Source organism: Mercenaria mercenaria, chromosome 1 (assembly GCF_021730395.1).
Source record: "Mercenaria mercenaria strain notata chromosome 1, MADL_Memer_1, whole genome shotgun sequence".
NCBI classification, from domain to species: domain Eukaryota; kingdom Metazoa; phylum Mollusca; class Bivalvia; order Venerida; family Veneridae; genus Mercenaria; species Mercenaria mercenaria.
In genome coordinates, this window is record NC_069361.1 from 102,075,279 (window position 1) to 102,102,229 (window position 26,951).

At 34.2% G+C, this 26,951-nt stretch overlaps 1 protein-coding gene across 1 annotated transcript in view; it reads left to right on the forward strand.

Annotated features, from left to right (window-relative positions):
• Nucleotides 1–26,951, forward strand: part of LOC123545350 (DNA repair protein XRCC3-like) — a 40,771-nt gene extending 13,820 nt beyond the window's left edge. The window contains exons 3-7 of the mRNA XM_045331675.2: nucleotides 15,447–15,530; nucleotides 16,670–16,792; nucleotides 19,583–19,728; nucleotides 21,329–21,541; nucleotides 22,935–26,951. Of these exons, the coding sequence (XP_045187610.2) occupies nucleotides 15,447–15,530; nucleotides 16,670–16,792; nucleotides 19,583–19,728; nucleotides 21,329–21,541; nucleotides 22,935–23,180 (812 nt within the window). The 3' untranslated portion in view covers nucleotides 23,181–26,951. The remainder of the gene's footprint in view (nucleotides 1–15,446; nucleotides 15,531–16,669; nucleotides 16,793–19,582; nucleotides 19,729–21,328; nucleotides 21,542–22,934) is intronic.

Sequence of the window (26,951 nt, forward strand, 5' to 3'; positions counted from 1 at the left end):
TATAAAAGTTATTATAAATAGTTTGGCAAAGTTTGGCCACTCCATTGTTTGTAGTAACCCTGTCGACCGGGAGGAAACCAGACGCGCCCGTAAAGCACACATCATTACTCCACGGTTGGCTGTGGAAGCAACAATCAGCACCACACGAACGCAATGGATACCACAGTACACCAAAGTAAATTAAACACCCCCCATAACTCGACGGTTGGCTGTCAAAGTAATGAGGAATATTTAGCGGACCAACGGAGCAAGGCAACGTACTGTGATTCTAAGCAAAGCGAGCAAGGCTACAGTACACCACAATATTTAGCGGACCAACGGAGCAAGGCAACGTACTGTAATTCTAAACAAGGCAAATACTATAATGAGCAAGGCTACAGTACACCACAGTAAATTAAACATTCCCCATAACTCGATGGTTGGCTGCCGAAGTAATGAAGGAATATTTAGCGGACCAACGGAGCAAGGAAACGTACTGTAATTCTAAGCAAGGCAACTATACTATAATGAGCAAGGCTATGACATAAGCAAGGCTATGACACATTTAAGCAAGGCTAGTCAGATATTGCCAAGGCACTAGAGCAATACCTTTTACACAGTAACATCCATACTATGACAACGTTCGAAAGCACGCCCGATCGCCCCCGCGGTCGACAGAATTTTTCCCGGCCACAATAAATTTGCCAAAATTTATCCCCCAAAAATTCTGAGTAAGATTTCTTAATTCAAATATAGTACCTTTACCACAATTATATTTGTTCTATAAACGAACCTAATTCAACCATGTAACTATAAATATAAATAAATTGGCAACTTAACAGACATGCACAGCAAATCTTGCCAACATCATGTGCAGATTAAATGAAATCACGTTAAACCTGTGTATGAGACCTTTTTGTCTTGAAAAAAAAAAAAAAAAAAAAAAAAAAAAAACTTTCAACCAAAACGTTTGTTTTCGTGATAATAGTGTATAATACAACTCTGGTTCAACCTTTGAACGAAATAACTAATAGATTAGGTAATATTTATTTGCTTTGAATACAAATTTGAGTTAAAGAATTATGTCCCAATTAATCAATTTAAAAACTGAATCCAACCTTTTACCGCATCAATTAAGGCGATAAAAGCTGTTTTCGTATCAATATCTAGAGAGACGCTATGTTGTTTACGGCCTATCTTTTCTTTCAATGAGTTCAGAAATTAGTCGTATTAGGTATGACAATATAATACAGTACACTTCTATACAAATCTTAATAGTACATATAATAGATTTCCTCGGTCCAGTAGCATCAACAAACCATTCTATAAATAGATTGCACACTGTCGCACTGAAGTCCCATTACGAATAAATGGTCAAACAAGCACGTGTCTATTTCAATATTACACTTCGTTTCGGTTAGCGACGCACTTCTCTGAATGACATAATCTGACCTAATTTTAACCTTGTAATAGCGTTTGAATATCTATAAATAGTTTCCTCAATTAAAACAATGTCAATGTGTCGCCTTCGTATTTGCGTGACTAAATGAAATGTTTTCTTTGAAATCTTGTATTTATCTCGTGTTTTTGTATGTATATAAACTGAGAACTTATGGCGTTTCAAAATCTTCAACATGCACACGAACACAGACTCAATCCAACGCATTAACATATCTGTCTTTAGTAAAAGTATCAGTTAAGCTTGTCAATTCAAAGAAATATTTAATGTATTAGACTTAAATTGTTTATATAGCAAATTCGGTAATGATTATCTTAATCCAACAAATTTTACGCGATCCCAGGAATTATTGAGATAAGTTTACGTAATCGGGCAATATCCCTACTCGCTAAGATTGCCCCGTCACAAATATAAAAGAATCTGAACATCGAATAATTTTGACTAATTTAAAACTGATTTTAAAAACCATTTCCGAATTAATACTATTGTGACCCTGTCAGAACTTACACAATGTTGTGTCGCAGTTCTAAAAGAATTCCAGAAGTTTTAAACTGCGGCTACAATTGACATTTATTAAGCAGAAGCTTAAGACTGGTTTGCTCTTTTGATGTCTGATGTGACTTACAAACATCGAATACTGATTATCGTGATACAAATTTATATCGTTGACATGTGTTATATGCTCTATTCTAAAATGATTTGGTTTTGACAATTCGCCTACTCAGACCAGACGAAAAATAAGACAACGATTTTTTTTTTTGATTTTTTTTTTTTTAAACAGATATATAATAACTTAGCGGACAACTGGTATAGATCAACTAAATCCCGTATTACCCGGTTCCTGCGACAACCTTCTAAAATTTTGCTACACAAATGATAAACTTATCCTGAACAGCCAAGTATGTTGGAATAGAATTTGATAATTTCAAAGAATTGTTAAGAACAATATGATATGCGATGTTGGAATTGGCCTAAAACGTGCCAACTTATCTTATATTTACAAGTATGATGTTCTATTATAAACCTTTAATTACAACAAACAGTGACACTGTCAATGGGGAACAATTAAAAAACAGTTATATCTGCTGTTATCCCCCGTGAATGCCATCCAAAATACCATGTAACCCGACAAAAGTGCTCTTAGAAATAAATACGTAACAGCTGTATGTTAGAATTCGAAACAAATATCTATCAAGAATTAATGATGATCCTTAAAGTTTGTAGAAAGGCTAACTACATTATTAATTAATTTATTTATTTATTTTATTTTTACTCCAATATTCTCACGGTCATACCGATAGAATCCCAAACTATATTAATTAATATAATTAAGGTGATTTGACTTAATTCGATTTAACAATCCCTTCTTTTTTAATAACAAGTACATGTACTGTATATACAAAACAAAGCATTCTAAGAATAGTGAAATGGTTGGACCGGACCACAAGTTCATAACATTACTAACTCGGTCCGCCCCAGATTTTTTTTTTTTTTTTAAATCCAAGAAATGTTTAAGACCACTTGAGCGTTGTTTACTTTAAACTATATGTTTTCCAGGAAATGCAAAACAGCCTCTTAAATATTTAATGTAGCTAATGTGTACGGAAGTTTGAACTTTGACAAAAAATTCCTCTCCAACTCCAAAACAAAAACGCAGTAATGCAACATTCTCCGGTGTCGGATGGATCCAAAACTATCAATCCTGAACACCAAACAAAAGGGACTGTCAAATACATTTCAACTTATTTACACAAAATACCATTATTTTTTTGAACCGCTTGTGAGTATTAATTTTACGTCGATATGAATAAAAGATAAAATAAGATTATTTGTAACAATATCATTGATAAGAGGGGAATCGAATATTGAAACAATTATCCATTACAAAACAGTTGTACTACTTTTGAATCGTACTGACTGGAAAGAAAACCCTGATTTAACAAAGAAAAGAAAAGCATAATCAACTTTTCTAATAACGTTATCATTTTCTATTTATAACTATGTATTAAAGAACTGTATTCGTTTGTGTTCATTGACAGTAACTATACACGATTTGCATGAAAAATAAGAGATACACAAGAATTTAGTTTGAAATTGACAGTGACATATTCTAGGCTAAGACAATGTGTTTAATGTCTCAACATTTTATTGAATTAATATAGCAATATGTATACAGATCTACGTCCATGTATTTAGTTACATTTCAGTCACTCTTTGTTTCTGCAGTATAAAGCAATTATTCATCTATACCTTTAAAAACTATGCTGAAAAGATATTGTATAAACAAGTTTGCAGATAACGTTTTCGCAAACCAATTTATCCAGGAACAGCCTAAACTGTACACCTGACAACTTTTGTATAGCTGTATATTACCTGTATTACAAAAAAATTCAAAGGTCGTTCGGTATAAGACCTGCAACCCTAACAATTTCGACCTCTTTATTTATGTTAGATTTTATCCAATCTGAATTTAAACAGTGGTTCTTAAATTCTTATTCTCTGGATGCACGTGGACTGTTGTACATTAATGAAATCATTCAGGAGAAAATTTGTAAGTAGCCTACTTCTAAATCTTAAATTTTGACGAGTGATTTTGCTGATTTTAAGATCTCGATAGAACTTTGTTGTGTAACCTGGTCAGACTTTTAAAAGAAATGTTTGCCGTGAAAAAATACTATTTGTGCAGGTGCCTGCGTTTGCATGCCGGCAGATACTCCCGGTCCTGTGCGACTTACCGCAGGATGACGGCCGGTGATTGTAAGCGCATGTATGAGAAAAATTTACTTGAACATCAATTGACATAGAGCTACTAGTATAAATAATAAAATAAATAATAAAACTAATTTATCTACTATCAAAGACGCTAGTTTTTCCTTACAATCTTTCTGCCAGTTTCGATAAACTCGTCCAAACTCAACCCGCCTACTGGGCCATTCACTACTTAGACAATTCAACGACCCCTTTTAGCTTCTAGGCGAGATTAATGTAAGACCCTCTGCAAATTTGCTATTTTTAAAATTGCTAGAAATAACTGTGCAAAATTTCCTTGTCCTTAGCAATGTGACGTCACTAACTTGCTCTACGAGCACCTTGCGAATAGTTAGCGGAAATGCTGTTTGTGAATCTCGTGTTTTGGAAGTACGAGAAAACAAATTTTTACAGTTGTTAAACGAGAAACGCTAATGCTTTGGTTCGAATCTGCAAATTATGAGCATTAGGGCCGCCACACCCCATAAATAGATTCTCAACATAAAAACGGTAATTATTAGACTGCAAAATTATTTGCGTGTTTGAAATCAATAACAACAGACCTACCAGCATTTGTTTGATGCCTGGGATTTACTGGCAAATCCGCCGTCTTTGTTTGCTTTCCCTGGTCATCCTCTAGACAAGCTGGTTCGCCTCTACATTCCTGGCGCGCTCTGTATCGTCCACGTGGCGTGTAGATCTAGCTATTCAATTTAACATCGATCTGAAACGCTAGCCAGTACACCTTAAATTCAACTGTGAATATTGCACGTGATCTGAAGTTAATATAACGCTTGAGTGGTTCCCAGACGCTAAGGCGTTCATCATTACTCTATTGTGTTTAGACAGGTAACCAATAAATCACAAAACAAGATTACTTGACAACAACGATAGTTTTTAGTTTACACACCTAGCAACAAGATAGCTACCAATTTCGTGAGAAAATAAATGTAATTATTTTTAGGCAAAATAATTTTTATTATTTGTTAATAGAAAAGGGTATGAATTTTAGTGTGCTGCTATAGCTTCTCAGAATACATTTGTATCGATAACTTTTAGGACAGAGGTAAAGTACACTTAGCTAATATGTTGTTGTGGGTGTGCTATACTTTGTTTTCTTCCAGCTCTTTATTATTTATTTGTATTGAAAGCAATAACTTATTAAAGGTATACTCAATAAAACTCTCTAAAAATGAAAAGATGTAATAAAAACGTGCACTTATATAATATATCTTTAAAGGTGTACTAGACTTCAAAGTTTTTTGTTTGTTTCTTTTTTGCGAAAGAAAAGATTATGAATTTTAGTGTGCTATTACATGTATAGCTTTTCAGTATATACTTTTTGTATTTGTATTGATAACTATACTTATTAAGGGTATACTGATAAAAATAATATTCTCTAAAATATGGAGATATGTAAAGTATAAGTGTTAGTTAAACTTCTACTTTGTTTGATTTGTGATGGAAAAGAATATGAATCTGGAAAGTTGTTGTAGCTCTGCAGTATATATTTGTATTGATAGCTATACGTATTTAAAGTATAATGATCAAATTTCTCAAAATATGGTCAGATGCAGAGTGCATTTTTTTAAATATTTTCTGTAGGTATGCCATGCTTTGGATTTTGAAAGATTATGAGTTTAGTGGGCTGTTATAACTTTTCAGTTTATATTTGTAATTATTCTGATCAAAATATATTTTGTAAGGGCGCTATACTTTGCGTTTTTGTCTCTTCGATAAAAAAGGTTTATGAATTAGGTGTGCTATTATAGCTCTTCAGTATAATTTGTATTGATAACTATATTTATTCAAGGTATACTGATCAAAACTTTCTTAAAACAGAAACAGACGTAGAGTGCGCTTATTGAAAATGTTTTTTGTAGAGCACACTTTTTGAATATATTTTTTGTAGGTGAACATTGCTTTTGTTTGGTTTTGTGGTAAAGAAAAGGTTATAAATATAGAATGTTGTTACAGTTTTCAGTATATACTTGTATTGATAACTATACTTATTTAAATTATACTGATCAAAATCTCTAAGTTATTGATAGATAAAAAGTAAATCTATTTAATATTTTTTGTAGGTATACTATACTTTGCGATTTTTCGTTCTCTACTTTTCTTTAGAAAGGCAAACACAGGTATTTATCTTTTAGAGAAAACATACTTAGTGAAGACGTCTTTATTATGTAGATTTTCGCAAAGACAAGGATATCTATTATTATTCGATATATTAGGACTTTTATCCTATATTGACCTTACCATTTTCGCTCTTTTTTTCTGGTAAGGAAAAAAAATAGGGATAGAAGAAAAAAGGAAAAGAAATTACAGTATAGTAGCACTTTATTTTGAAACATGAAAAAACTATATATAGATATTGTAAAACACTGAAAAACAAAGTAATGTCATTAAATAACCAAGAACAAACAAAAAATATATTGATTCAGTTCATGAACATTAACCGTGGTACATATGGGTTAAACATGAATGGTTTTATCTTACAGCATATTTTTTATCATATTTAGCATTACGCTTTCTGTAACAAAAGTAAAGGTCACGAACGCACATGTATGTGTATGTATGTATGTATGTATGTATATATATATATAAATATGTATATGTATATATGTATGTTTATGTATGTGTATGGGTATATATATGTGTGCGTTCCTGTATGTAGTTGCTACATGTCTATTGCAATAAGATACAAATGAACAAAAACGAATAAGTTAATGTGTTCACCATTTCTTTGCGTTTTGTATCCATCTGTCGTGTTTCTGAATAGAGACTTTGTTTTTTATGTAAATGAGTATTAAGTTGTGTAGTCTCAATGTCAGAGGGATAGGAAATAAGTCGAAACGTAAAGAGTTATTCCATTGGCTAAAACGGCAAACATGTGATATATATCTTTTGCAAGAAATTCACTTAAGTAACGATAAAAGTAGTACTTGGCAATCAGACTGGGGGAAGGGGTCATATTTCAGCGGGGAAAAAAGTAACAGTGCAGGTACATGCATTTTGTTAAACAATTATTTTGCATTTGAAAACATTAGATTTACAGAAATAATCAGGGGTCATTTAATAGCAATTGAACTAGACATCGAAAAGAAATCTTTTCTGATAGTAAACATATATGGACCGAATAATGATGACATTTCAATTTTTAGTAAATTAGAAGAATTTCTTGCAGAACATGAAGGCAAAAATGTTATATTGGGAGGTGATGTAAATACAGTTTTAGATCCAGAATTAGATAAAAAGAACGGAAATTCAAATACTCATAAAAAATGCAGAAAATTATTAAAAGATGTAATGGAAAAATTTGGTATTTGCGACATCTGGAGAATAAAAAATCCTAAAAAATCACAATTTACTTGGCACTCTAGCGATAAACCGCCTATTTTTTGTAGATTAGAATATTTTCTGATATCTCAAAGTCTTGTCAATAATACAAACTCATGGGAAATAGATGTCGGGTATAAGTCAGATCATTCAAGAGTAGGTTTAACACTGAATATACAAAATCAACCGAAAGGAAAAGGATATTTTAAACTGAATAACAGTCTCTTATTAAAAGATGACTTTCAAAAAGAAATAAAGGATATAATCAAGGAAACAGCTAGATTAAACGAACAGGCAAATCCAAATACTCTTTGGGAAGTCATCAAGGGAAACATCAGGAATGTAACTATAAAATACGCTACAAAAGTAAAAAAAGAAGAGGAAAAAAAGGAAAAAGAATTACAGTTAAAAATACAAGACATAGAAAAACAAATTTCACATGACAAAAACAATATTGAGAACCTAACGGAGGAATATGATAAGTATACAACAGAATTAAATGAATTAAATGAGAAAAAGATACAAGGAATAATTATGAGGTCAAAAGCTCAGCAAGTTGAATATAATGACAAAAATAGTAAGTTCTTCTCAAACTTAGAAAAACAAAATTATGAGAAAAAATCTATGAAACAGATACATGTAAACGGAACTATTATAACTGATCAAAAGCAAATTTTGAAAGAGCAAAAACGTTTTTATCAAAATCTATACAAAAAAGAAGAGCAAAAAACATCACAATTCAATTTTATGGATCCACAAATAAACACCCTAAGTGAAATAGAAAATAAAACAATAAGTGAAGAATTAACAGAACATGAATTCAGCATTGCCTTGAGAAGCATGAAAAATAATAAAAGTCCAGGATCTGATGGGTTAACAACAGAGTTTTACAAAATATTTTGGAATGATTTAAAACAACATTATATAAAATCCGTTAAGTTCTCCTTTGAAACTAACTCTTTAACAGAGCTGCAAAAACAAAGTATAATAACGCTTTTACCGAAACCAAACAAGGATACAACATATATTGAAAACTGGCGACCCATTAGCCTGCTGAATACAGATTATAAAATAATGGCTAAAGTAATAGCTAATAGAATTAAAAATGTTTTACCATCGATAATAAATAATTGTCAATCAGGCTTTATGAAAGGGCGACACATAGGAGACAACATTCGTGTTATTTTTGAAGTTCTTGAACAAATGGAAAATTCAGAACAGGAAGCAGTCTTATTTTTCTCTGATTTCGAGAAGGCCTTTGACAGCCTTAATCATAATTTCATGTTTCAAACAATTGAATTCTTCAATTTTGGTAATTACATAACAAAATGGATAAAACTGTTTTACAAAGAAGCAAAAAGTTGCACTATAAATAACGGTCATATGTCAGAATTTTTTGAAGTCGAAAGAGGTGTACGACAAGGATGTCCCCTTTCCCCTTACTTGTTTATTATTTGTATAGAGTTATTATCAAACTGTATTCTAAAAAACAATGATGTAAAAGGAATACATATCAATGATGTTGAAGTTAAAAATGTGTTATTTGCTGACGATGCCACTTTTATAACTGATGGATCAAGAAAGTCTTTTGAAACGTTAATAAGTATATTAGACAATTTTAGAAATATTTCCGGTCTAAAACTAAATGAAAAAAAGTGTCAAGTATTAAAAGCTGGTTCAATACGTAATACAAATTTTAAATACTGTACAAATAAAAAATTTAGATGGACATCAGATTCTGTGCAATCTCTAGGAATTAGCTTTTACACAGATATACAAAAGTCACAATAAAAAAATTTAGAAACAAAAATTGAATCCTTTAAGAACTGCCTCAAACAGTGGGAGCATAGGAAACTGACGCTACTGGGAAAAGTCACAGTTATAAAAAGTTTTGCTTTACCAAAATTGATTTACTATTTATCTGTTTTACAAACCCCACCGAAACAAACAATAAACCAATTAGAAAAAAACATGTTTGAATTCATATGGGATAAGAAACCAGATAAAATTAAAAGGGAAACAATAAAGAAAAACTATTTAAATGGAGGTATAAAAATGATAGATCTTTCCAAGTTTAATAGAGCATTAAAGGCCTGTTGGGTTAAAAAGTTACTGGATAAAAATAACAAATCAATAATAAAAGCTATTTACATAAATAAACTAGAAAAAATAGGAGCAAACTTGATTTTTGAATGTAACTTAAATGAAAGAGAAATATTTAAAAGATATAAGACAAATCCATTTTTAAGAGATATCATTACAGCGTGGATTGAAATCGGTATTCTGTCCGAATGCACAAATGTAAACAAAGAGATAATATGGAACAACAGGAAAATAAAAGTAAACAATAAAACATTTTTCTATAGAACATGGTTCGACAAAGGTGTGTTATATCTCGAACATTTATATGATTTCCGAAAAAATCAATTCTATACATATGAAGACGTTAAAAATCTGTATAGTCTTCCTGAACATGACTACCTCAAATACATGTCTTTAATAAAAAGTATACCTACAGAACTAAAACAAAAAATCAAGATAGAAAATGTACCTTTAACTTCAAAAAGAAAAGCAATTTTGTAAAGGTTTACGGACACAAAAAGGACAAATAAATTCCTATATGAACATCAAATAAAAAAAGAAGCACTGAAAAATAAAGCTGAAACGAAATGGGAAAAAATTACTTCAAAAGTCAATTTAATATGGAAATCAATATATAGAAATATCTTTACAGCAACGATAGATAGTACATTTAGAAACTTCCAGTATAAATTTATACACAGAATAATAGCGACAAATAAACTTTTACTAAAACAAGGTCTTATCGAATCAAACCTGTGTGATTTCTGTCAGATGCATGTTGAATCCATTGAACATCTTTTCTGGGAATGCCCACATATACAAACTTTTTGGAGAGATTTGAGAAAATTTCTTCAACAAAATAACGTACATTTAGAACTCACATAATGAGACAGTGGCTTTTTTAATTACGGAACCAGTTCTACAAAGTAAAGCTAAAAATGGTATCATTTTAACAGCAAAATATTTTATTTATAAAAATAAAATAAATAAAACTATGCCAACTTTGGAACATTTCTTAAATTACTTGAAGACAAGATTGGAAACGGAAAAGTTAATAGCGCTACAACATGACAAAATAAATGAATATTACCATAAATGGAATGGATTCCCTCTACAAATAACTACATAATTTAAAAAAAAACTCTCTAAACATACTTTTAGATTGGAATATGGCAGTTGGATACAAAACGTAAATATACAACACTATATCTGCTGATATCACATATGTATATAAGGATATGTGTGAGTGTGTGTATGATTTGCGTGGGAGGTTGTTTTGTATGAAAATGTGTATGTTTGAGGGTGGGTGTTAGATGGATGTGAGATTTCAAGAAATTTCCTGATGTACATTAAACAAATGATAATATATGAGCATCATGGTATAAAAATGAAAAAAAAAATAGAAGCAGACATGTACTCGATATATAAAACTAATTGGTAAAATGTATATGTCTTATGTAATGTTATTATTATTGTCTGTATGATGTACATGAAGGGAAAACCATAAATAATAAAAAAAAAGATATGGAACAAACGACATAAACAGGTTAGTTGTATCAAAACAGATATGAAACAAACCAGATAAAACAGGTTAGTTGTATCAGCAGATACGGAATAAACCACATGAAACAGATAATTTGTGTGAGAACAGATATGGAATAAACCACATATTAAAACAGGTTAGTTGTATCAAAGCAGATATGGAACAAACCACATAAACAGGTTAGTTGTATCAAAGCAGATATGGAACAAACCACATAAAAAAGGTTAGTTGTATCACAGCACATATGGAACAAACCACATAAAACAGGTTAGTTCTTTAAGAGCAGATATGGAACAAACCACATCTAACAGGTAAGTTCTGTCAGAGCAGATATGGAACATACCACATAAAACAGGTTAGTTGTATCAGCAGGTATGGAACAGACCACATAAAACAGGTTAGTTCTATCAGAGCAGATATGGAACAAACCACATAAAACATGTTAGTTGTAACAAAGCAGATATGGAGCAAACTACATAAAACAGGTTAGTTTTATCAGCAGATATGGAACAAACCACATAAAAGAGGTTAGTTGTATCAAAGCAGATATGGAACAAAACACATAAAACAGGTTAGTTCTGTCAGAGCAGATATGGAACAAACCACATAAAACATGTTAGTTGTAACAAAGCAGATATGGAACAAACCACATAAAGAGGTTAGTGGTATCGAAGCAGATATGGAACAAACCACATAAAACAGTTTAGTTGTATCAAAGCAGATATGGAACAAACTACATAAAACAGGTTAGTTGTATCAGAGCAGATATGGAACAAACCACATAAAACAGGTTAGTTGTATCAAAGCAGATAAAGAACAAACCATATAAAACAGGTTAGTTGTGTCACAGCAGATATGGAACACACCACATAAAACAGGTTAGTTTTATCAGCAGATATGGAACAAACCATGAAAAACAGGTTAGTTTTATCAAAGCAGATATCCTTTCCTCTACCATAGCAGACTAATGCGTACCATAAAAACGGGGGTCGCTATTACCGCTATCATACACCGACTGACTACCGCAGATGCCTAAAACGTACCATCGAAACGAGGGTCAGCATTACCGACATCGTACAGCGTAGGACTACCGGATATTTTCCGTTTTTCTTTCTATCTGGGTGAACTTTGAATGCTTTTTATTTTTTGCAGAATTTCATCTGAAGTGTAAACTTTCATTTATGTTATTAACAAAACGGTATGAAATCAGTTAAATCTGAATGTTGCTCGTCGCGGTAATTATCAAACTCAGTTTTTAAAACTTAATTAATTACTCATTTCTATGCTATGGTATTTAAAGCTATTTCGCTACGTCTGCATTATGCGGCTTCGGCATTCTAGGAGTCTGAAAACCACAGATCTGCCACTGATGCGTTTTGTTGACTTTTCTCCAATTACTTTCACTGTTGAATTACGGTAATTCTGAACTTTTTCCAATAAAAAGCAAATATGCACTGTGGTAATCGATTGTGATGTGCAATCGCTATTTAGTACATACGATTTTTCTAGACTAAAATAGTGTCAGTTTATACACTACGGCAGTAATATGTTAAATTGTTATTGCACATGGAACATACATATATATACTGTGGTAATTCTCTAAAGAACGCTTTATCGTTTTTACGCCGCAACAGAAATATATATGCATACATCGCTTCTTCCAATTGCATATTAGACGTGTGTACATTTATTCACTATGGAAGTAATGAAGGTTTCAACTTTCAAACACAAACTTTATTGAAGAATGCATTTGAATTATTCAAAAGTACACAATGGTTATTTTGACTTTGAGCTCCATGCATTATGCTTGATAATGCATAGATACTCTGGAATGTTTATAAACGGTGCAGTATTCAGTATTTCACATGTGATTTTTGTATGCTCATTATATTCATTTAAAGCCAGGGTCCGTAGTGTAGGAGATACATTCTCTGAATCTCTGAAACCTCTCACTGATGGAGGGTCGTAGGTTCGAGCCCTGCTACCGACTAGAATTCTTTATGTGAGAAAGTAGGCAGTTGCTTACGGACTTTGGCGTCTAGCACTGGTCTTTCCCAGGAACGATGGTTAGGTGAACTGCCTGAATAATGTTGAAAACGACCGTAAATCTGATCAAAAAACAAACTAATCGTTTATATATTCTAGTACTATGGCAAATTGGCAATTTTCTTCAAGATGTAAAATCGTCATTGTGCGATTTTGGCAATTTAATCTGACAGTGACTCAATGCAGACTTGGAGCGCCGGTATAAATTACAGACTCTGGTACATACTGGATTAACTAAATTTGAACGAAAATATCTTAAATGTATATATTTTGTAACCATGGTGATACTAACCCTAACCTTTAGCCAGTATTTTATGCATATTGTACACTAAATGTATGCGGACCGCAAAAATATGCATATTTTTGCCGTGCGCTACAATTGATAATCACTTTCGGGCATGCGCAGAAGACCGCTCCAAGTCTGCAATGAGTTACATCGATTAAATCTACCCTATCGACACTATGTGTAGACAGAAATACTTAAAATATTAAAGCATAGTAATATATACATTTGCAATATGGCCTGGCGACATGTGTGATTCCACCGGGGTTCAACACTCAATCTCTTGATTAAGAGGAAGACATTCTAACCACCGAGCTACGGGCACCAGACAGAATAAAACTTTTAACTCTGGAACGGAGCCCAATTACCGGAAACCCCATAAATTATTCAGTTAAAACAGAACAAAGGATAACTTTTTAAAAATTAATTTTACGTTCCTTTTTCCAAAAGCCGATAATATTTCATATTAATTTCAATGAAGCCAGAGAATAATATAATCAGAAATTAATTTTTAAGTCTTGTTCCGAAAAGAAACAATCGGAATTTCTAAATTAACGCTCATAATCATTTAGGTCCTAAAAGTATTAGTATGAACTTTTTCCAAAACCGGACTGGTACATGAATGTGTTTTCGATGAAATGAGATCTTACAATTCTTCATTATATAAGCAGACAATTGATACCTAAATTTTGACTTTAAATAAAAGTATCAATGGAATACAGCTCGCGACTAGGCCACACTCTAATTTAAATACAATAATATTAATAAATTTAGTTATTTGAAAATCTGTTTGAAAGTCAATAAGGCATAACAAACTAAGAAAAAGACACTACTAGCTACTATTATAAGTTTTACAACGAAGTGTTATTCGACCTTTTTGAGTTTTGTTTTGGCACTTGCATCAGATACACCACAATAAAATGAATATGTATCAATTTAAATGAACCTAAATAATGTAGATTTGACGCATTTTCGTGATAGACAGTCAAACTTATGATTTTTTTGGGGAAAAAAGATGAGTTATTGTCATCACTAGATTGGCGTCTTCGGTGTTGGCATTGGCGTTGCCTGGTTAAGTTTTATGTTTAGGTCAGCTTTTCTCCTAAACTATCAAAGCTATTGCTTTGGAACTTGCAACACTTTTTTACCATCAATAGATGACTCTGTACAGCAAGAAAGGTAACTCCATCCTGCTTTTTGCAAGAATAACGGCCCCTTTTGGATTTAGGAAATATCAGATTTCTTGGTTAACTTTTATGTTTAGGTCAACTTTTCTCCTAAACTATCAAAGCTATCGCTTTGAAACTTGCAACACTTGTTCGCCATCAAAAGCTGACATTGTACAGCAAGAAACATAACTCCATCCTCATTTTTGCAAGAATTAAGGCCCCTTTTGGACTTAGAAAATCAGATTTCTTGGTTAAGTTTTGTGTTTAGGTCAGCTTTTCTCCTAAACTATCAAAGCTATTGCTTTAAAACTTGCAACCTTGTTCACCATTAAAAGCTGACTCTGTACAGCAAGAAACATAACTCCAGCCTGCTTTTTGCAAGAATTATGGCCCCTTTTGGACTAAGGAAATATCAGATTTCTTGGTTAAGTTTTGCTTTTAGGTAAACTTCTAATGGTCAAAGCTATTGCTTTAAATCTTGGAGCAGTTATTCGCCATTAAAAGCTGACTCTGCACAGCAAGTTCCGTAACTCTACATTGCTTTTTTGCAAGAGTTATGGCCCCTTTTGGACTTAGAAAATCATGGGTATGAGAATATTTCTATTATACAGATACAAAAAAATCAGATGAGCGTCTGCACCCGCAAGGCAGTGCTCTTGTTTGTCTTAACACTGTTGCCAACAACCACAAGGGACGAACACCAAGAAAGTTTTATACTGGTAGGGGACTTCTGTTCTGCTCTGCAATACTTGGTCACTTGTTTATGTTGCTAATATACTCTGATTCTATTTTAAGCCTTACAGTTGACTGAAGATGAAGGTGAGTCTGGACGATGTAGGCTAACAACTGGCTGCCAAGTACTGGACCAAGCTCTCAGGGGTAAATTTCAGGTTAATTTGTATAAATATGTGAAAAGCACGCTGCTGTAAGATGAAAAATCTACCTATGTGACACTTAAATTAATCAGACACCAAAAAGTTTAAAAGTACGGAATGCATAACAAATGTATCTTTCAAAACTTGTGGCATGATTAGTTTCCCACATGGTATTTCTAACAAGTCTTTGTTTTTGCTACCAAAACTTAACTGACGTTATTTTATTTTCTGATGGTCCTGTCCATTAAGTTATGGCGCTTGGATTTCCCGCAAACTTGTTCAAATGATTTTGCTTGGCCCTGTTTTGGAGTGGCTAGAGCGAAAAATAGAAAAAAAAGCTTAGAGTGTTTCTTCTGATGCAGCATTTGCACTGTGGCATGTGGAAAAAATGATCAAAAGTATGGGAAAAGATGGCGGTCATTTTGTCGTTTCATCTCGTTCCAGAGGACTTAATCAACAAGGTAAATCGGTCCTCTGGAATGGGTTGAACCAACAAAATGGCCACCATCTTTAATCCTATCCTTTTGATCATTTTTTGCACGCAACACAAATAGCTTCGCTACAGTGATTTGATTTGATCTTCATTAAACTAAATTGTTCTAGTTACCGGTAACAATGCAGTGTGTCATGATACATACTTCATGACAAAAGGTCAAGCTCAGATGAGTGTATTAAGGGCAATTATGGACCTCTTGCTGTGCAAGATTTTTAAAAGAAAGACACAAATTGGGTAATTTATGAACAATTTTGCAGATGTATTTATTGATAAACAAGGTATTATGTTGTTGCTTTTTTGTCTGATATACCATGGTGTTCAGATGAGCAGGAATTAACACATAGTCATTATGCAGAGTGGTAGAATATTACAGCATCTGCATGATTATTTGTGATATTTTAGATGATAATCCACAAGGTACGTACGTGGTCTTGATTATTTTTATTCTAAACCACTTGGAGGATTAATATGGAAAAAAATAATGCTGATTCAATGTGTAATGATGAACATATCATGCGGCAAAATTTTTACATCATATTGATCTCTCAATGGTCCATGCATCAAACGTATTATTTATTGCAGGCTATACAACACTTGATTTTTGACAAACAGAGCCATGTTAGAATTACTGATGTATCATGTTTCAGGAGGAATACTATGTGAGGGTATAACAGAAATATCAGGGGAGAGTGCTAGTGGAAAGACACAGTTTGGTCTACAGCTCAGTCTCACAGCCCAGCTGCCTAAGGAATATGGGGGACTTGATAATGGTATTTAATTGTTTATTTTGCTCCTCAAAGGGGAAGCATATAGTCGCCGCTTTGTCCGTCCTGCATTTCTTGTCTGGAGTATTTTGCAGCAACCACAGGTTGGAATTTAGAGAAACATCATACGAAGCTTCACTATTGTGAGGAGATGAGCATAATTATTATCTTCATGTTCAGGTCAGATGATTTTTCACAGAGTTATTTCCCTTTGATTAATCAATAGTAGTATAGTGGCTATAGTACAATTCTTGTCAGGAGTATTTCTCAGCAACCACCTGTTAGAATTAGCCATACTTAAAATTCAGCTTTACTATCGAAAGGAGATGCGCATATTATCTTCTAGTTTCGATCGGATGATTTTTCACCCAGTTATTGCCCTTGGATTATTCAACAATAGTATACTATAGTACAATTCTTAGTCTGGAGTATTTCTCAGCAACCACTGGTTTGAATTTAGGGAATCTTCATAGGAAGCTTCACTATCAAAAGGAGATGCACATACTTTTTTCGTGTTCCAGTTGAATGATATTTCACCTCATTATTCAGGGCTTTTCATCAGGAAATTGGGAAGAGGCCGTGGCCTTTCAAATTGGGAAATTCATACGCGGTAATTGCTCATTTTGGGAAAAGAGTATTTTATTGAAACAGGGCCTTTTTTTTCCTTCTGCAAAAGAGGTATGTAACAGAGGACACAATTTGGTGGTTTCCTAATCATAAATGAGCTCATTGCTTTCTATTTGTGATATCTAATTGCCAATCAAAAAAATATATATATATTTTTTTTTTCATTTTGGGAAGTTCCTCTGCCACAGTTGGGAAAAAATGACCTCATTTTCCAGTGGGAAGTGGCCGAATATCGAAGGTTTATCATCAAGAGGAGATGTGCATACTATCTTCATGTGGCAGTCTGATGATTTTACACCGAGTTATTGCCCTTTGATTATTCAACAGTAGTTTATTATTATAATACAATTCTTGTCCGCAGTATTTCTCAGCAACCACTGGTTGGAATTTAGCCATACTTCATAGGAAGCTTTACTATCAAGAGGTTATTTGCATGTTTTCTTTATGTTTTGGTTGGATAATTTTTCACTGATTTATTGCCCTTTGATTATTCAACATTAGTAAACTATGGCAAAGATTCATAGGATGCTTTACTCTCAAAAGGAGATGCACATATTTTCTTCATTATCTGTTTGAATGAAGTTTCAAGGAGATATTGCCCTTTGATCATTCAACATCGGTAAACTATATGTGCCCAGTCAGTAAATTCCACTATGCAAAGTTCATAGAAATAACATCAGATGCATTTTAGCTCACCTGATCACAAAGCGCTCATGATGAGCTTTTACTATTGTTTCATGTCAATCACCTGTCCTTTATCAGTCCATCTGTCAGCCACAGAACTTGACATCCATGATAAATTCTGGGTGCCATGGTAACCAAACGGAAAAGCTTTAGAAATCTATTGCTCAGAAACTGCTTGACGAACTTCTGGGCGATTCTCTAAAACATGGACACCAGTTGGTGGGACTAGTTTTCCCTATATTGTTACATGTATTTCGAAAACTTTGAAAACCTTAACTGCTGAAACTGCTGGTCCAATTTTAAAATAATTTCTGATTTTCAAAGCACTGTCCTTTGTTACAGAGTTATTCAATCCAGTTGTGAATGTCATGTGAGCAATCTAGAGCAATTATGGCCCTCTTGTTTTCACATATGGGAAGTGAAAATGCTGATCATACTCTAAGAATGTTATTTTAGTTTTGTTTCATTTCTTTTTCTAAGTTTCTATCCAGATTTTCCTTGTTTGCTAGTTATCCAGACTTTTTTTTTAAATGACAGGAAACCTTGAGGTAAACACTTCCAGGAGTTAAAACTTAAAAAATTTATTCTATAATCAACTTGAATAAGGTGGACCACTTGTACAATACTTGCTGCTACTTTCGCATTACATCCTGTCTCATGTGTTTTGTGAGAACAACAGTATGCAGCACTACCTACAGGAAACAAATCTGACCTACTTTAAAAGCTGATTCGCACATTCAGGAAAAAATATTTTCAAATTCAAGAGGGTCTGATAAATTTTACACTTTCACAGGAAGTGCTTTGTCATGTAATATGCCATGCCATGAAATTAAAATCAGCTCCCTTTGCAAAAGTGAAGAACACTGTGATGATGTCCCAGAAACATAACTGATTAAAACATGGACAAGGACTAGAAAAATGACTTTCTGTTTGAAATAATAATTACAAAGAAAAGGTTTAACCCTTATAATGCTGGCAACGACTGATTCTGCCTTTGCGACCAGCATAGATCATGATCAGCTTGCACATCCATGCAGTCTGATCAAGATCTGCACTGGTCCTCATTCAGTCAGTATCTTTTTGGTAGGCACCCCTTTTAACAGTTAATGGTACTGTCCGAATTGAAAGAGGGACAAGTTCATTATAGAAATTCAGCAGGGTGAGGGTTAATAATATTAGCAATCAGGAAATGGTGAAGTAAACTTGTTTTTCTTTCATGCTCTTAGTACTGCAAAAATAGCCTCATTCAGACTAATATTGCCATATTTGTAACTGAAGAATTGAGTTGAAACACCAGATTTTAGATAAATTGATCTGAATTTACATACAACATACAATGGCAGCTTTATTTCAAGTTTTCAAATAGTCAAAGATTTGTTTAGTAATGTCCAAAGAAATGAAAAGATTAACTATGGTTTATTTTCTAAAAAAAAAACCTCTTTCTCTTAGCAACTACATTTATGAATTTGATTTCTTAAATTATAGGAACTCTGTATATCTGCACAGAAGATGCTTTTCCAAGCAAAAGATTGTATCAGATGATTCAGAACTTCACTAGTCGTCATGGCAAAAAGATTTGTAACCATGGAAACCTTGGAGATAGAATATTTATTGAACATGTATCTGATTTTGTAAGTTTTATAAATAATAATCTCTGTTAGAAATATGAAAAGCCCTATTGAGCTAAGCGGGCGGGTTTTTTAGTGTTGTACAAGTATTGATAAAAACAACCTAACTAAAGGCTTGGCACTGTTTTACTCTCTTATAACACTGATATCATTTGTTTTGGGTTATGCGCCATTTTTCCGCCACCTTAGCTAAGTAGGGAGATTGCAGATCTACGTATCGCTGGGTCATGAGCTTGATATCTGTGCGAGGCGTATGCTCCCTGTGACAGTTTGATAAAAGACATTGTGTCTGAAATCATTCATCCTACACCTGTGATTCATGTGGGGAAGTTGGCAGTTACTTGCAGAGAACGGTTTTATACTGGTACAGAATCCAGGAACATCGGTTAGGTTAACTGCCCGCAGTTACGTTACTGAATTACTGTTGAAAAAGGCATTAAACCCAGAAACAAAAAGGAACAACAAAGTCAATTGTGTTTGAGTTACATAATGGTTGGCAGTTAAATTAACCAGTGTTTCTTGATTCTGTGGAGGATGAATGATTTCAGATATCAAATTGTAACCGAGAACAATGACCTCACCTGGGGATTGACCAGTTGATACTGCCATTTGTAGAAATGTACTCTGACTCCATTTTGAGCTAAAGTGGATTGGCTATGACAATACCCTGAAATCTCAGTCGATGTTTTTACTAAAAAGCAAAAAATATGACATCCGTATCTTTAGTATTTTGGTATTCGATAATATGCCGTTTTTTAAAGTAGAATTATGGGCATTTTTCAAGGAAAAATCCAGCTGAAATAGATGTGTGTGTGAAAAGGGTGGATGGAATTATAGCTTTTAACTCAATATACCAAACTCTTCCTGTTACCAGTAAATATAATTTTCCAAATATGACTTTTTAGCTCACTTGAGCACAAAGTGCTCAAAGATGAGCTTTTGTGATCGCCCTTTGTCCGTTGTCCGTCCGTCGTCAACAATTTGACTGTTAACACTCTAGAGGTCACAATTTTGGCCCAATCTTAATGAAACTTGGTCAGAATGTTACCCTCAATAAAATCTTGGACGAGTTCGATATTGGGTCATCTGGGGTCAAAAACTAGGTCACCAGATCAAATCAAAGGAAAAGCTTGTTAACACTCTAGAGGTCACAATTTTGGCCCAATCTTAAAGAAACTTGGTCAGAATGTTACTTTCAATAAAATCTTGAAAGTGTTTGATATTGGGTCATCCGGGGTCAAAAATAGGTCACCAGGTCAAATCTAATGCTTAAGTGGCCACCACAGTAGAAAAATTAACCTTCAAACCAACAGAGGTGATTCCAAGTCAGCATTTTTAACCACTTGGCAATACACTCAATTTAAAGACTTTAAAGTCTGTAATAAGTCAGAACCATTTGACTTGAATTAGACACTTGCCACAAAACCAGCTGATGGCTTCTTCATTTGTAATGACTTACTCTTGTTAAGGCTTTTACCTCATCAATAAATGCCAAGTGATTTGATACAACTCTCCAAAGCTTTGGAGGCCCCTTGCTGCTTTCCAGAATAATAATCAAGATAGTATGCCTAATTAATGCTTGCATATTTTCATTGTTTTCCAGGAAGGTCTGATGGAATGCTTGGAAAGGAAAGCAGATTTGTTGCTGAAATCAGCTACTGTCAAACTTATCGTTCTTGATTCAGTGGCGGCACATTTCAGAAGTGATTATGAAGGCCACGAGATGTATAAGAGAGCGCAACATATTAGTTCCCTTGGCTCATTGCTGTACAAATATAGCCACCAGTATCATATACCTGTTGTCTGTATTAATCAGGTAACTCATTTTGTCAATGTTTTTTTCTGAAAATTTATTTGGCTATCATGGTCTGTCTTGAGAGATTTTTGTTGTACTTCCACTTTCTCTTGTTTTCTCTGTCTTGTGGTCATCAGCACGAACTGCTTAAAAATTGAATTTATTCTGGATAGTTTGAGTTTTCAGCCAATGTAACAGATCTCCAATTAGTTCATTTAACATACATTGTTGTATACCTTACTATAAATAGTAACAAAACTGCATAGGACAAAATTTTCTAACCCAGGCCAAATAAATGGAAGCAGGCATTATAACCAAGTATTGGCCCACCACAGACGGGTGATATTATTTTGATGTCATTTTATCCCGTGTCTTAGCAATAAAACATTCACATGTATTTTACATGACTAACTGATTCAAGTAATCGAGTAACTGTTATTGTGTTTAAGTATATAATAAACAAATCCAGGGTGGCAACTTACCTTGAAAAGTCAGGGGAAAATGATTTTTTTCAAGGTCAGTGAATTGTAAGGGAAATCTTGATAATGGTCAGTGAAAAATGAAATTTTAGAAAAGTCTGGGTAAAATAAAATTCTTGGTCGATATTCAGTGGCTGTGGCAGTCTTCAAGCAGTATTATAAGTATTTCCAAACACATTTTGGTGTATTTGTGTATAAACCTGATTTATATGTGTTTGAATCAATTTCGTTTTATGTTAACTTTGGAATTTTGAAGACTGAAAGGCTTTGCAACCCTTGCCTCCAGAGCAGACTAATCCTATACTTTTCTTGCTTTATAGGGGTGTCAGGCATGTTTACACTCATATATTTTTGGTATTTGTTAAAGTTTGTTATATCTGAAGCAAAATAAATATAAAATGGTGGATTGGACAGCTGTAGGGGAGGAGGAGACTTTCTTTCGGCTTTGAAGCTAGTTTTTGACATGCCTATACAATGTTGTTATAAAAACCTAGTTCAGGCTTGGACACAGGTTCAGAGTATGCTTTTGATATTCTATAGGCTAATCTTTACTTTGGAAAAGGTATGATAAACTACAACCAGAAATTAGTATAAAGAAATGATTGAGGGCTTGAAACTGTGCTGAAGGTTTAAATAAGACTTTGTAAACGATATGTGACTGGGTTTTATATGCCAAATAAGCCTGGCGTTTTTCCTCAGTAGGGAGGTCATAGACCTATGGATTGCAAGTCGCTACCTGGTTGAAGCACATGTTCTTTATGATGATTTGACAGAAACATTGTGTCTGGAAAAATTGTCTTCCATCACTGAATCATGTGGAGAAGTTGGCAGCCTGCTGTTACTTACATGAAATACTGTTGAAAAACGGCGGTAAACCCAAAACATATTTCAAATGTCAGTGAACATCACTCAAATTCCTATTTGAATTCTTTCAGGTGACTAGTTCAATGAATCCAGAAGGAAGACAGCTTGTTCCATCTCTTGGTCTGGCCTGGTCTAATCATGTGACAACCCGCCTCATGCTGGCTCGGACCCAGCATACTGTTGTGATACAGCAGGATAGTGCAAGGGGTCCTCTAGAAACCGTAGTAAGGGAGATGGAAATTGTGTTTGCTCCCCATCTGCCTTCAATGACTGTACCTTATATAATAGACCATGAAGGAATGAAAGGATTTAGGTAGCACTTCAAGCTGCCAAGTTCTTACTACCTGTTTTTATTAGCTAACCTGTCACTATGTGACAGGGTGAGCTTTTGTGATCGCCCTTCTTCGTCCGTCCGTCCACTATTTTCTTGTGAACACGATAGAGACCACATTTTGTATTTCATTTTAATCAAACTTGCACACAACTTGTATGGGCATAATATCTCGGTTCCTTTCGAAAACTGGCCAGATCTCATCATGGGTTCCAGAGTTATGGCCCCTTAAAGGGCCAAAATTTGCCATTTTTGGCTTGTGAACATGATAGAGACCACATTTTGCAATCAACTTTAATAAAACTTGCACACAACTTGTATTGGCATATCTCAGTTCCTTTCAAAAACTGGCCAGATCCCATCATGTGTTCCAGAGTTATGGCCCCTTAAAGGGCCAAAATTTGCTATTTTTGGCTTGTGAACACAATAGATACCACATTTTGAAATCAACTTCAATCAAACTTGCACGCAACTTGTATTTGCATAATATCCCGGTTCCTTTCAAAAACCGGCCAGATCCCATCGTGTGTTCCAACCATATAGAGGTTTCATTTATGGTTTGATTTGATACAAACTTGCAAAATATCTTCAACAACAATAAATCTTGGATTCCATGATGAATCTATCAGATCCACTCATAGGTTCCGGAGTTAGGCCCTTGATTGACCCCTTAAAGAGCCAAACTTTGGTAATTTTTACCTTGTGAACACGATAGAAGTGACATTTTATATTTGATTTTAATCACACTTACACACAACAATAAGATCTTGGTTCCTTTCGAAAACCAGCTAGATTCCATCATGGGTTCTAGAGTTACTGTCCCTGAAAGGGGCAAAATTTTCTGTTTTGGACTTTTCAGCCATATAGAGGTTTCATTTATGCTTTGATTTGATACAAACTTGCACAGAATGATTATCTTAATGATCTCTAGGCCTGAATCATAACTAGGTCATATCGGGTCAAAAACTAGGTCATCAGATCAAATAAAAGGAAAAGCTTGTAAACAACCCAGAGGCCCGTTTTATGACCTATCTTCTTGAAACTTGGTCAGAATGTTTATCTTGATGGTTCCTAGGCCAAGTTTGAATCAGGGTCATATGTGGTCAGAAACTAGGTCACCCAGTCAAATCAAAGGAAAAGCGTGTTAACACTCTTGTTCGTTTGCATGAAACTTGGTCAGAATGTTTGTCTGCATGAAATATCGTATGAATTTTTATCTGGGTCATGTGGGGTCAAAAACTAGGTCACCAGGTCAAATCAAAGAATAAGCTTGTTTACACCCTATGGGGCACATTTTTAGCTCACCAATGCCAAAGGCTCAGGGTGAGCTATTAGGATCAGTCGCCGTCCGGTGTCCGTCGTCCGTCCGTAAACTTTTACTTTAAACGACATCTCCTCATAAACCGCTAGGCCAATTTCATCCAAACTTCATTGGAATGTTCTTTGGGTGAAGCTCTACAAAAGTTGTTCAAAGAATTGAATTCCATGCAGAACTCTGGTTGCCATGACAACCGAAAGGAAAAAACTTTAAAAATCTTCTTCTCAAAAACCAGAAGCCCTAGATCTCAGAGATTTGGTGTGAAGCATTGCCTAGTGGACCTCTACCAAATTTGTTCAAATCATGACCCCGGGGTCAAAATTGACCCCACCCCAGGGGTCACTTGATTTTACATAGGAAAATCTTTAAAAATCTTCTTCTCAAAAACCAGAAGCCCTAGAGCTTAGATATTTGACAGGTGAAATTGCCTAGTGGACCTCTACTAAAGTTGTTCAAATCATGACCCTCGGGTCAAAATTGGCCCCAGGGGTCAACTTGATTTTACATAGATTTCTATAGGAAAATCTTCAAAAAAAAAAAAAAAAAATAAACCAGAAGGCCTAGAGCTTAGATGTTTGACATGTAGCATTGCCTAGTGGACCTCTACAAAGTTTGTTCAAATCATGACACATGGGTCAAAATTGACCCCGCCCCAGGGGTCACTTGATTTTACATAGGAAAATCTTCAAAATTTTTCGAAAAATAAACCAGAAGGCCTAGAGCTTAGATATTTCACATGTAGCATTACCTAGTAGACCTTTACAAAATTTGTTTAAATCATGACCCCCGGGGTCAAATTGACCCCGCCCCATGGGGTTATTTGATTGTACATAGGCCCTATGTGGTTCTGGGACGATCTGTGTATGAAAAGAATTGGAACCACTGCCTTACCCTTGCATGATCGTAAGAGGCGACTAATAGGGGCTTAACACTTGGTTTTGCTGTAACTCTGCGATTCCAGCAGGTATGCAAATTTTGATTCCATACCTCATGTTTTTATTTCGATGTAAATGAGATGTGAAACCAAAATTTGTAGTCCTGTTTGGCACCATATTACCTATACTGTGTTGGTGCGCCGTAAAACCCAAATAAATAAATAAATAAAGATTGTACATAGAAAAATCTTCAAAATTTTCTAAAAATAAACCAGAAGGCCTAGAGCTTAGATATTTGACATTGAAAATTGGCCCAGCCCCAGGGGACACTTGATTTTACATAGGAAAATCTTCAAAAATTGTCTAAAAATAAACCAGAAGGCCTAGAGCTTAGATATTTCACATGTAGCATTGCCTAGTGGACCTCTACAATATTATTCAAATCATGACCTCCGTTGTCAAATTGACCCCACCCAATGGGGTTACTTGATTGTACATAGAAAAATTTTCTAAATTTTCTAAAAATAAACCAGAAGGCCTAGAGCTCTACAAAATTTGTTCAAATCATGACCCACGGGGTCAAAATTGACCGCGCCCCAGGGGTCACTTGATTTTACATAGGAAAATCTTCAAATATTTTCTGAAAATAAACCAGAAGGCCTAGAGCTTAGATGTTTGACATGTAGCATTGCCTAGTAGACCTCTACAAAATTTGTTCAAATCATGACCCCTGGGGTCAAAATTGACCCTGCCCTGTCCTTGATTTTACATAGGAAAATCTTCAAAATTTTTCTAAAAATAAACCCAGAAGGCCTAGATCTTAGATATTTGACATGTAGCCTTGCCTAGTGGACCTCTACAAAATTTGTTCAATCTTGACCCCCCCCCAGGGTCAAATTGACCCAGCCCCAGTGGTTACTTGATTGTACATGAGGAAAACTTCATAAATTTGCTAAAACAAAACCAGGAGGCCTGGATCTTAGATATTTGATATGTAAATTGCCTAGTAGACTTCTACAAACTGTATTCAGATCATGACCCCTGGGGTAAAATTGGCCCCGCCCCAGGGGTTACTTGATTGTACATCGGAAAATCTTTCAAAAATTTTCTAAAACTCATCAGTTTGACATTTGAAACATGTAGCTCATATTTCTCAGGTGAGCGATCCAGGGTCATCATGACCCTCTTGTTTATTCTGTCTTCATTAAGTTTTGGTCAGAATGTTTGTTATCATGAAGTTCGTATCTGGGTCATGTGGGGTAAAAAACTAGGTCACTAGGTCAAATCAAAGAAAGTGCTTGTTTACACTCAAGATGCCACATTTTTTGGTCAAGTCTTACTGAAAATTGGTCAGAATATTTGTTTCCATGTAATTACTAGGTAAAACATGTTTACACTGTTATGGTATGTTACACAGGTGAGCAACCTAGGCCATCTTGGCCCTCTTGTTTGATTTACTATCCAACAGTGATAAAATTGTTCATTGATTAATTTTACTTTATTGCTGAATTCCTGTAATTATTAATTGGTAATTTAATGTATAATACAAAAATTTTCAAAGGCA